This window comes from Dreissena polymorpha, chromosome 1 (genome assembly GCF_020536995.1).
Source record: "Dreissena polymorpha isolate Duluth1 chromosome 1, UMN_Dpol_1.0, whole genome shotgun sequence".
Taxonomy (NCBI): domain Eukaryota; kingdom Metazoa; phylum Mollusca; class Bivalvia; order Myida; family Dreissenidae; genus Dreissena; species Dreissena polymorpha.
Genome location: NC_068355.1, coordinates 118,306,394 through 118,318,591, shown reverse-complemented (window position 1 = coordinate 118,318,591; position 12,198 = coordinate 118,306,394). Strand labels below are relative to the sequence as shown.

The following is a 12,198-nucleotide window of genomic DNA, read 5'->3' as shown; positions in this document are numbered from 1 at the left end:
TTGTGGATTCCATTAAGTTTCATTTCACTTTATATGTTTATAATTATACATTATGCTGTCATTGTAAGTTGGAGATACAAATACAGATTGTCACACACATTTATCTTCACTTATTTAAAATAATATAAAATGTATTGATTGGATTACTTGTTCATTATTTAAACACATTTATTTAATTCGGTGCAGGAAAGCAAAATAAAATAAATGAATACGACAACAATAAGTTTGTACAATTATTACTGCTGAACTGGTAAAAAAAAATACACATCGTTATATCGTTAATATAATTTTAATATTAAAACAATCAAAGGGGTGTTAATATATATATATATATATATATATATATATATATATATATATATATATATATATATATATATATATATATATATATATATATATATATATATTTGTTATAGTCTCATCAATGTACACAGTATATAATCACATACATAACACAGTTTAAAATACAGTACATTGCCAATCTGAAAAGATTTACAAGAGACTTTTAATGTTGACATGACAAACTTAGAAACATCATAAAATAATCATGATCCATAGACTATACTTTATGTACACTTAATACAAATAAGATCTAAAGGATCCTTGTTAATCAGGTAATTAAAATCTGCCTTAAGAAGGGATGTTATAACACATTCTCAAAATGGGTATAAATAAATGGACAGTGTTTGATCAAATTTTAACGCAATTTGATTAACAAGGGAACTTTAAGATGGAGCTAAAACAATTTGACTAGTAAAACAATTGTTATATATGTACTAAAACATGAATCTAGGAATTTAAAAACTAAAATATGTCAAACATCAAATTTGTTAGGTTTTCAAGTGTTTAAAACAATTTTCAAATATGCACTAAACACGTATCTAGGATTTTAAAACTAAAATATGTCTAACATAAAATTTGTTGGTTTTCAAGTATTTACACTATAATACATTTATTACACTACAAATTGTTATTGTACAATATCAGTTTTCTTTTGTTCAGTATGTTGAAGCAGGTTTTGGCACCATAAAAAGCTATGTCTGAATTAGATAGTAAAAATCCTATTTTATCAGCATCCGATAAGGTTACAAAATGTGCATTTAATTCTTCTGTCTTTTGTAACAAATCAAATCTATTAGTTTCATATAGAGAACAATGTAACAACACATGCGTCTCATCTTCAATAGTATCTGGGCAATGAAAACAGACTCTTTGCTCAACTGGCAAACCATTGTATCTTCCTAACTCAATACAAATTGGCGCAGTTCCACTGCGGAATTTTGCAATAGCTCACCTGTATGACTTATTAAAAATAGTGCGACAATAGCCTTTAGTTCCATAAGTTTGTTTGAACGTTATATATAATCTCAGTTTGTTACGACCATTTCTAGCAGATTCACGATTAACAACATTCAACCACTCTTGCTTAAAACTGTCTAATATTTTAGGTAGTACAGAAGCATAAATATTATGTTTTTGTATAGGTATATTAATTTTACAAAACCTTTCCAAGCGGCATTTGGGGTATATTTCCCAACATTCAAGAAGTAGCGAGCAGCTCTATTCTGCACTGCTGTTATATATTAAACATATTGATGAATCGGTCGTTCAACAATAGCACGCGTTCTACATAAAATTGTGTATGAACAAATACAATTTGTGACCTGAAATGCCTAGTTTAAATAACCTGTTTTAGGGTAAAGTTAAGACATTTTCATGTGTTCAGACAAAGCGTTCAGTGGTTGAGGGACGAGAAATAACAGACCCATTCATGTAACAATCTAAAATCAAGAAATTCTTTTTATATTTACCATATCAACAGAATCTAATATATTTTTTGAACGTACTATACTTAAGTTCATTAAATAGTCTCGGCCATTATCCGGTGCCTACTTCATGTATTATCCGATGCCAGAAATCGACATATAAAATACTTGTTTTTCGACAAACTAAACCTTCACTCATCAATGGCAATGATTTCAAAAGAATTATGTTGCCGTTTTCATCAGGAAACTAGCTGAAGACGTCTGAATTTTGTTGTTGATATGGACCAATATCTGCATTTTACTTCCGTTTCCACAGGTTTTGTGCATAAACTGTTGGGAAATGTAGGTACCCACTGCAAAGTGACGTTTTTATTCCTTAGCACGAGTATACAATTTACGGAATGGATGACTTAGTTGTTCCGTGGAATATTGGTTTTGTGAAAAATGTTAACTTAAAGATGAGACTATTGAAAATAAAAGAACACACAAAGCAGTCAATATTTTTTATATATGATCCGGTGCCGTTTCACGCATTAGCTGGAAACGCACAAAAGTTGAAGATATTATCCGTATTGGTTAGGATAATCATCATGTGATTCGAAGAGGGTTCTTTATTTATAAATCTTTGCCGAGTTTTAAAATTGTTCTAGTGATTGAGCAACATGGGCGCTGGGCGGGTTTGCTTGTATTTCAATAATGAAATCTTACTACCTGTTCAGTTAAGTTAACTTCCTTAGAGGAATGGGGGCGGGTTTGGTGAGTGCTCTGATCTTAGTAACAGTGACCTGATCTTATTTCTGGTAAAAACAACAACAGGGGACATGAATAACACTCACTCGGACTTTATATAAGTACCCCAACTCTCGTTCAAGTATCTTCGGATGTATTTTAATAGTAGTATACTGCTTTGCTGAATTACCGACAGGCGGACTTAACGGAGGGAAGGTAAACCTAAAGTGCGATAAAACCGGTTAGGAAGCAGTAAGAATCATCAAGTAAGATAATGTTAAAAGGCTCAATAAACATCATGCTGAACCAACCTCCGCGCAAAGATATGACCGGTTACGATAATTGCTTTTCATATCGCCGACACCATTACATACCACGTGATGATTTAACAATTTTATGAGTTTAAGTCTTCTGGTTGTTGTCGTATTTCTGTTTTATTTTTTATTTTTATACCTTTGTATATGTATATACAAACTAAAAATCCTTCCAGGTGTGTAAAATTGAATGAACTGGCATGGATTAAAGTGTATTTACAAACCATTGCACTGTGTCATTTGATAACAGTCTTCCGTTTTGAAGTGCTATGTAAACGGTATCATTCGTATGAGTTTAATGTTGAGTGGGGATTCTTAATCTCTATAACAGGAAGCAATACATAACCTGCACTTTGAGGTCTTGTTCCTCATCGCATTGTGTCAACAGAAGTTTGTTTATGACCTATTTTTTTGTATTGACAGTGGTACGTTGAAGTACGATTGTCGATAGGAAATGACTACCGGTATCTTCGGGAAAGGATTAAATGGGCGTAGCTTGCCGTAAAGCTTGTTTGTCACTTCATGCCGAACAAAATGCTTGTTATAAGTTGTGTTAATAATCATATATACCATAGCCAATAAAAGGAATAGTTTATCCTTACTGCCTTTAAATTTAAAATATTACTTATTTCTAAAATCGTTGTTTTGCTCTGCTCTTACTTTGTTTTGTGTTCTATATCTATATATATTGTATTATTGACTTGGTTACAATTGATATATTCTGACACGTGACATTGCTTTATTACTAATAACAATCAACATCGTATATCTTTTAAAGATATTTCTTGCCATACAATAACCATGAGTCAGTGAAACAACTTTTATCCGCATCTAAACGCGATAACGTTGTGTTTGTCTCGCAGAGTCGGGTTTGATACATTTATGATATGACAAGATAAGCTTCACTACAAAGCTATGCCTTGTAATGAACTAGGAAGCATAATTCGCGTGAAAATCTCAGTATATTGAGGAAGAATTATTCGAATGACGGACTCGGTTTATTTAGAAACACAACTAATTCACACTTAAGAAAGAAAGTTTAATAACGTTAAATTTTAAGTTTGTTAGTGTTGTTTTTTTAACTTTTGTGGAATTAAGAGGCTTGAGGTAAGTGATTGGTTTTATAATTGAGTTAAGTGTTCTTAATAAAGCCTTTAACGTGTTTTACATGTCTATAAATATGAGATATACATATTGTCAAGTGTCAATAAAAAAAAATTATTCACCCCAAAATTAGCTTGTTTGTGGGTGTACAATGTTTCAGAGCGTCTTCTAAGGAGAAACATTTTAATAATTTTACAACTTACTAAACATAGCCTATCCTGCAGACTGTCGTCGAATAGTGGCATTTTCTCCCCATAAAGTGAACAGTAAATATGACACAGGTTGGTTTACTTTTGTGTTACAACATCTATGTAATGTTTTTATTGCAGATGCCGGGAGCGCACATTCTTTTTCTTTTTAACCTTGCGTACTGCGGTGTCTCATTTGCAATCCACAGCTTCGAAGAATGCAATACCACGGGGCCACGAAATGGTACGCTATCCACATGTGGAAAAAATACAACAATTGCCAAATGCTTTTACGATCTCAATATTACCCACGCATATAATTATGAGATCAACGCATACATCCGATGTTCACGCCTGAATCTATCATGTATACCCGACAAATATGAATTCTATACCACAATAAATACCACAACGCTGAATGGGAAAGCTTGCGGCTTAGACCTGAGCCACAACCTGTTCGAAGCTCTTCCCAACAACGCATTTCACGACACAACCAATTTGACTTTTAGCAATTTACTAAACTTGCATTTAAATGAAAATCGACTGCGTTTCTTGTCTTCGAATGCATTTAATGGATTAATACATTTGGAGTATCTGAACTTGACTGGAAACTGCCTGGAATGGAAAAGCAGTTTTCAGTACGGCGTGTTTAATGCATTGAAATCAATTCAAGTCATCAATCTGAAAAGAAATAGGTTCAACAATTTCACGGACTTAGATATAGAGCTTCAAAACCTGACAAGCCTGACTATGCTGTACATAAATCCTTCAAACATCACTGGGAACTTAACGTTTGGACCTGGCTTCCTGAATCTTAAGAATCTGACAATAATCAGTTTGGCTGGTTTCAGAAATAACGACTGCTCGGTTAACCAAATCCCAGAAGGTATATTTGAAAACACCGTGAATGTTAAAAATATTTCACTTAGAGAGTGTAATATCATCGACGTACATGTGAAAGCTTTTTTTCCTTTAAAGGCCACTTTGGAAGAACTTGATATGTCGTACAACAGGCAACTGAATTTCACAGGATTAAATAAGGCACTCGAGGGCCTGAAGTTTTCTTCTGTTTTGAAAACACTGCGAGCCACGAAGATTTACAGCGAATTAGGACTTGGTATCGAGTTCCAGGCAGACTATTTGAAAACCATAAAAACGCTACAAAATATAGAAACACTAAACATAGATCTTAATAAAATAGAAGTTATGAACGACGCAGTATTTTATCCAGAATCACAATGGCCACCTTCTTTGCGAAACCTCACACTAGCTGGGAATAGATTAACAGCTGGAGAATATATGACATACGGTTTCATGGCAGAAAATATAACGAATCTAGATATGTCAAGACAACATCTTAATTATGACCCCTTTGCAGAATACGGTCGGATGGATGGAACATTTGACGAAAAGCACGCTCTTCGCCGTGAAGTCAGGAATTCACAAAACACTAATACAAATACGTTTATTATTTTTTTTAGAAATACTACAGATTGGTGGTTTGTTTTCATGACGAATCCCGAGGTATTCAATGAAACTTGCGAATGTGATGTCAATATATCTAAGAGTCTAGTGTGCCTGCCGAAAAATATGGGAACATTAAAATGGAGAGAAAGTTTCATATATTCAACGATCTCACCGGCTTTAATCTGTGGCGCTTCTCGTTTGAAAAATTTGGACATCTCTTTTAACCTCTTTATCACCTGGCAAGGCCCAGTGTTGGGTCTCGCCAACCTAGAATCACTTGACCTCTCAGAAAACTACGCTAAAGAATTGAAAAAGGAGTTCTTTTTGGGGTTTCCAAATCTCTTACACTTGAATATATCGGGAAATATGTTAGGTAGATGCTTCAGTCCTGCGGTTAACAACGAGTCGCATTTACTCTTTGCCAATCTAAATAGTATGCGGTCGATTGACATGTCGTTATTAAAAATCTTTGACTTACCAGATTCATTGTTTAGAAACATGTCACAGCTGGAAAAATTGAACCTCAGCAACAATTATTTAACAACCTGGACAACAGATCTCCAAAGCCAATGTCTTTATCATCTAGATGTTTCTGGAAATAAGTTAGCGACGCTACCTGAAAATCTCACAACGTATCTCGAGACTCTCACCACAAACAACTGTAACCAAGGTCGAAATGTGACGCTCGTTCTTAGCTATAACCCACTAGAATGTTCCTCCTGTGATAAACTTCCGTTTTTAAAGTGGGTTCTCGATACCAAGGTGAATGTACACAGAGAACAACACGAATTTTGTTTATTTGAAGGGGGTAAACAGCCTTTGAGTACTAGAGCGGACTTCAGAAAGGCTATAGACAGACTTTCGTCATACTGCTCCGACAGATCATGGCAAAGTTGGGTTATAGGTAGTGCGAGTGCTATATTTGGAGTTTTTTGTACAGCATGCTTTGGTACAGTTGTATACAAAAACCGATGGAAACTGAGATACATGTATTATAACAGAAAACGCAGACATACTATTAAAGGATTTGAGCATCTTTTCTCTAATGACGCAATTATTTCGTATGCAAAGGGAAGAGCTAGTTTCATCAAAAACAAAGTGGTACCCGCTTTAGAAAAAAACCATGGACTTAAATTGTGGTTGGTTGATCGCGACAGCATGCCGGGGGTATCGGTAGCTGAAGATGTTGTTCACGCCATCTACTCCAGCAGAAAGACTGTTCTTTTCATCGACGATGAATATCTGACCAGTTCCTGGTGCGATTATGATATGAACATGGCTCGTATTGAGTCCTTAGAGTCCAAAAGGGACTTGATCATTGTGGTATTGATGGAAAAATTGCAACTGGAATATCTTCCGTTGAAGGTTATGAGATTCCTTCGAAATGAACGTTCACTCGAGTACCCAGATGACGATCAATATCTAGAGACATTCTGGACAAATCTTGCATTTGAAATTAATAGTTAAACCCAACTTGTTTACCAACACTCTGGATTATTTGCCAATCAAATATACTCTAATTAAAAAAACAACATTGAGGTAACTTTCTAAACGTGCAAGACACTACGTAAGATTCGTACAAAGGCTATGCTCAATCATGCAAGGAGGCAATTTTTTACCTCTTCTTGAGGGAACTGAACTGCGGAGCCAATTTTGAAACAGTGTGCAAAAATTTTAGTAGGTGGTGAACACTTCGAGGATTTTTGACCATGACTGATTGCGTTCTGAGAGACTGTATACTGTCTTGGTTTAGTGGTGTATATATATATATATTGTTTAAAGACATTTCATTTCATCACATTTGTATGACCATCTTTGTACATATATACGTATGCCAAGTGCTTTTGCTGTTTAATCATATAAGCTGAGTGCAGGATTGTAAATAAACTGTAGCAAGTGTGTATGACTGTTGTTGAGGCATCTAGGAAATTCAAAACTAATACAAATTATAGCAGAATAAAGAAGTCGCATATTTTACTCTAAGCAGTTCAATCGATTTGAATTTTGAATATCGACCAAATTATGTCTTTTAACTTTCAACACTACCTACCATCATCATCATCATACACAATAATGATAATGATCTTGGTTATGATCATCAGCATTGGTATCATCGTCGTCACCATCAGCTGGAGCAGCAATAGCATTAACAATATAAATAGCAACATATACTTTATTTTAAATAAAAATACGTCTCTTTTACTATTTCTATAACAATATGCCAGCTTTTTAAAGGTGATTACATCATTCGCTCCATCACTATTTATGTCTTTCTATCACCCCAAATACGTTGCTGATAGTACATCCATAATGTGTTGTGTCATTTACATCGAGAGTTGAACTAAATACAATACATGGTTAACATTGACACGTTTGAACCGTATTACCGGTATGTCAACATTTAAAATAAATGTAATTGCTCTCCAGGGCATTTAAAAAGACAAAGGTCGTACTTTGGGGATTGATTTGAACAATTTAAATAATGTCGTTAAGCTAATATGGTCGTTTTCATGTTGCACGTTTGATGATGTCACCGATTGTTTGCATTTCTGGCGATCAGTGCTTACAAAGACCAGACGTTATTATTCATACGCCTACAAGAAATTGGACAAATGTTGTGAGCGAGAGGGAATCTGATAAACTCATGTTTACATATACATTTAAATAAAGTTTGGGGAAGCTTCAATTATTGAAACAAAAAGTGAAATGTACTATCCGGACTGTGCTATGCGAAAAATCAAACAGATCAATTGACAAATGTAGGAACGTTGGCCAACGGTCAATTTTACTGTTACTTTACTGTTACTTATTTGTGTGTTTTTTTCTCTTAAGCTAGAGCTTAGATGGAACTATTGTGATTTCATTCTATTGCTTATACTAACCATTCATAGCTAGGGACTGCTTATTATAAAAATGATATCTACAAATAAAACGTGGCAAACGTGTTTTCGTGGAATTGTCATGTTTCATGAAGTTTTTACGTATAGTGTAAATTAAGCAAAAGGCCTTTTAGTTCTTTTTGTTAATTGGATAATATAACACACGAAAGTGACGTCAAATTAACCCACCAAACACAACGTTACGGCTTCACGATACGCTTCGGGCGGCAAAAATTATATTTTATTTTTAAAAAGAAAAAAGAAACATTTGTATAAAGTACGGAATATACCTTACAAATGTTATTTATCGAGGTGTGTTTTAGTACCCCCATGTTGTTCCAACCCCACATGTTTTGATGTTAGTGCTTTGAGACGATATCATATTGTTGATCATCTTCCACCTCATCTCAATATTACTATTATTGTCTTCCTTCTCTTACACAATTTCTATCTTTGCTAAACCACGCACGGCACTGTCGTTAGATTTTCCTTCACTTGCGCGTTTCACGGAAGACGTTGGTTATGTCATTCTCCGCTGGAAGCAGGCCATTACGGTATTAACATATTAGGGATGGGAATGAATCATGAAATCATATTCAACTATTCGCTTTCTCCATATTCGAAAAATGTTCTTATATTTGATACCCGAACCCCTTTATTCAATTGTCCAAACTTTTGAAGGTCAACACAATAGTAATATCGAACACATCTTCCATGCATCTTTGCAGAAGAATGGATGAAGATATCTTTTTTTTAAACATTTTTTCATCAGGTATGTTGAATTATCATTTTTATTTCCGGTTATCATATGGTAAATACATGCCATATCATTTGTACCAAAACGGGTCATTGAAATATGAGCCGGGCCTTTTGCATTCACCGTTCCAATGCGGAGATTCCAGTTTTCTAAATATTTGTTTATAGTTTGTGTTCTATTATTCAAGTTGTGGAGAATAATAAGCATTTCTTTACTGATAGTACGTATCGTTTAATTGTTTGCTAAATTACTATAAAAGTTGTTATTGCTTGGCATAGATGCAGTAGAACGTTTCCCTGTATTTATCTTCAGCGTTGTCATATGAAAAGTTCTGTCACTTGCGTAAATGGAAAAAAGTGGACCTTGACACGCGAGTTTCATTTGTATCAAGTTCTTGAAAGGACGCAAAATGACGCAGGAAAGATTGATGAATCGAAAAGACACAATAATAACCAGGAAAACAAGAGGATCTTGATTGAATTGAATTATTCACAATGTGATACTATATTGTTTATATATGGGAGAGTTTCCATGTATCTACATTAAGGGAAAGCAAATTAACTTAAGGGCAATTTTAGATGAAAATATTATAAAATTAAGATCCTTATTAAAGTCTCTTCTTATTTGTATATTCCATTTTACAAAATGGGCTTGAAAGGTTGTGTTCTCATGCACATCATTTGAACAACTTTGAACATGACCTCTAGATGTTGATTATTATCGAGTATCATAGCTATCGACTTTATAACTTGGATATTTTGTGTTAATTTTTTCACTAAACTTAAAAAGGAATGTAATTGAAACAAGTAATCGCACAGGCGGGAAAAAGTTGGATTACACAATTATGATTTGAATAAACCGAGTCGAAAATAACACCCTATTATGTTTACACATCAAATACTAAATCTCTAAGCGTTGCAGTTTCAGGAAAGACCAAGTTGCCCTAAAGGTTGGGCTATTTGTTATTACAATGGCATAAGTTGAACAAATTTGGAAGAAAACCAGCACATAGTGCTTTATAACACTTGCTTAGCTAAATAACTAGATCTATGGAAGAGAATAATATTTAGGTTTTAACTAGATCTACCTACCTGGGAAAAGGTTTCCACAAATTTTGGGGCGGACCAGTTTTGAACTAAAGGACGTGATTAAAGCAAGGGTCGAGGATCACCATACGATAGAACAAAACAAATACCAATTAAAGCTCTCGGCCTAAAGGTGTCAGAGGAGATTTTTTAAGTTTTCGCTATATGCATTTAAGGAAAACTATTATACCCGGGAGACCCACATACGCAGCGGACTGTAACAATTTAAAAAAATGTGAAAACGGGTCATCAATTAAAAATCATAAGAATTAAAAATCTGATTCTTACATGTCTTCCGGATACATGCATACTTTCAGAAATTGATTTTACATGCGTGAAATCCGCTCTTATTGGCCTGCATTTAGACCTCTTTGCGACCATTGATTTGAAACGATCAACAACATTTAGACCTCTTTGCAACCATTGAGTTAAAACGATCAACAACATTTAGACCTCTTTGAAACCATTGAGTTAAAACGATCAACATCATTTAGACCTCTTTGAAACCATTGAGTTAAAACGATCAACAACATTTAGACCTCTTTGCAACCATTGAGTTAAAACGATCAACAACATTTAGACCTCTTTGCGACCATTGAGTTAAAACGATCAACAACATTTAGACCTCTTTGCAACCATTGAGTTAAAATGATCAACAACAATTTAGATCGACGTAACAGGTTCCGGGCGAACTTTATAGACGAATTGAAAAGATTGCAAAATATTAAAGTTAATAAATATGGATCTAAACAAAATGGAATTTTCTGAAACAAGCATTTTTAAACAAACGTGGCTGTGACCATCAACTTTGGGAAACATAGCTACAAAGAAGCTAAAGGCTTGAAAATATTTCAAACCATTTACCCGGCCAAAAAATATTATATTGAATTTATAAGGTCATAATTACGATCCTTTTGAAAACTGTGTTAGGATGGGTGAAGCACTAAATAAAAAGAGGGCCTGAAATGCCCAAAGTCACTCGATTCAAAGGAACTGACCTGTTCTTTGCAGCCCAAGATATCATTAGAACAAATGTTCTAACCAAGTTTCATGAAGAAAGAACCCTGAAGGCCATGTTTTTCAACATATAAGAACCATTTTTGAACTCATATAAGGTATCATTAAAACAAATGCTTTGACTTAGTTTCATAATGATTGGAATAAATGTGACTTTTAGAGTGTTAACAAGTTTTTACTATAGATATAAGGAAATATGCCCCCTGTTGGCCATGTTTTTCAATCAACCGAAAACATTTTTGAACTCGTCCAAGATAGAATTTCATGAAGATCCGACAATAAATGTCGTCTCAACAGTGTTAACAATGCATATATTCATGACGCACAACGGAAGACAGACAATAGACAAAAGGTGATCACAAAAGTTCATCATGAGCAAATAATATTATGCTCAAAAAGATTGTCACCATGTTTGAAGATGATATTATTAAAACTAATTGAGTAAACTAAATCAAGATATGATAAAAACATTTGTACTCAGCAAGTGTCATTCAGATTGAACTAAAAATGCGACTAACAGTATTCATAAAGTTTCACTATAACCAACTGTAGACATACACAAAAATGCCTTTCACCCCATGAGAGCCTTGTTCTTTTACATACAGGAACTATTTTCTGACTCACCTTTCAATTATATTTCCAATTAAAAAATCAATAAAGACGTTTTAAAACACAAATCTCTGATAATCACACAAAAGTCAGACCTCGTCAATAAACTGTGTGCCTCAAAAATATATCTTCTCTTATCTATGATGCCAGACATCAAAGGAATAGGACATTAAGGTATCAAGTCGCTGATCTAAAAAAAGAACAACAAGGTTCACTCAGAGATGTTTGATTTGTGCTGCTCTGTGGGTGACTGATAAGGTTTAGTTGGGGTAATTATGTG

The 12,198-nt window shown here is 34.2% G+C and overlaps 2 protein-coding genes and 1 long non-coding RNA gene across 4 annotated transcripts in view; 2 read left to right on the top strand and 1 right to left on the bottom strand.

Moving 5' to 3' along the window:
• Positions 1 to 12,198, top strand: part of LOC127846777 (uncharacterized) — a 141,287-nt gene that overhangs the window by 74,903 nt on the left and 54,186 nt on the right. The window lies entirely within an intron of this gene.
• Positions 1 to 12,198, bottom strand: part of LOC127846669 (uncharacterized) — a 337,381-nt gene that overhangs the window by 304,163 nt on the left and 21,020 nt on the right. The window lies entirely within an intron of this gene.
• LOC127846363 (toll-like receptor 4) lies at positions 3,664 to 7,472 on the top strand. Its single transcript, XM_052377568.1, has 2 exons — positions 3,664 to 3,919; positions 4,246 to 7,472. Exon 2 carries the CDS (start codon positions 4,246 to 4,248, stop codon positions 7,036 to 7,038), a length of 2,793 nt encoding a protein of 930 aa, XP_052233528.1. The 5' UTR covers positions 3,664 to 3,919; the 3' UTR covers positions 7,039 to 7,472.

Coding starts and splice junctions, on each gene's coding strand:
- LOC127846363 (XM_052377568.1), top strand. CDS start 4,246: ATGCCGGGAGCGCACATTCTTTTTCTTTTTAACCTTGCGTACTGCGGT.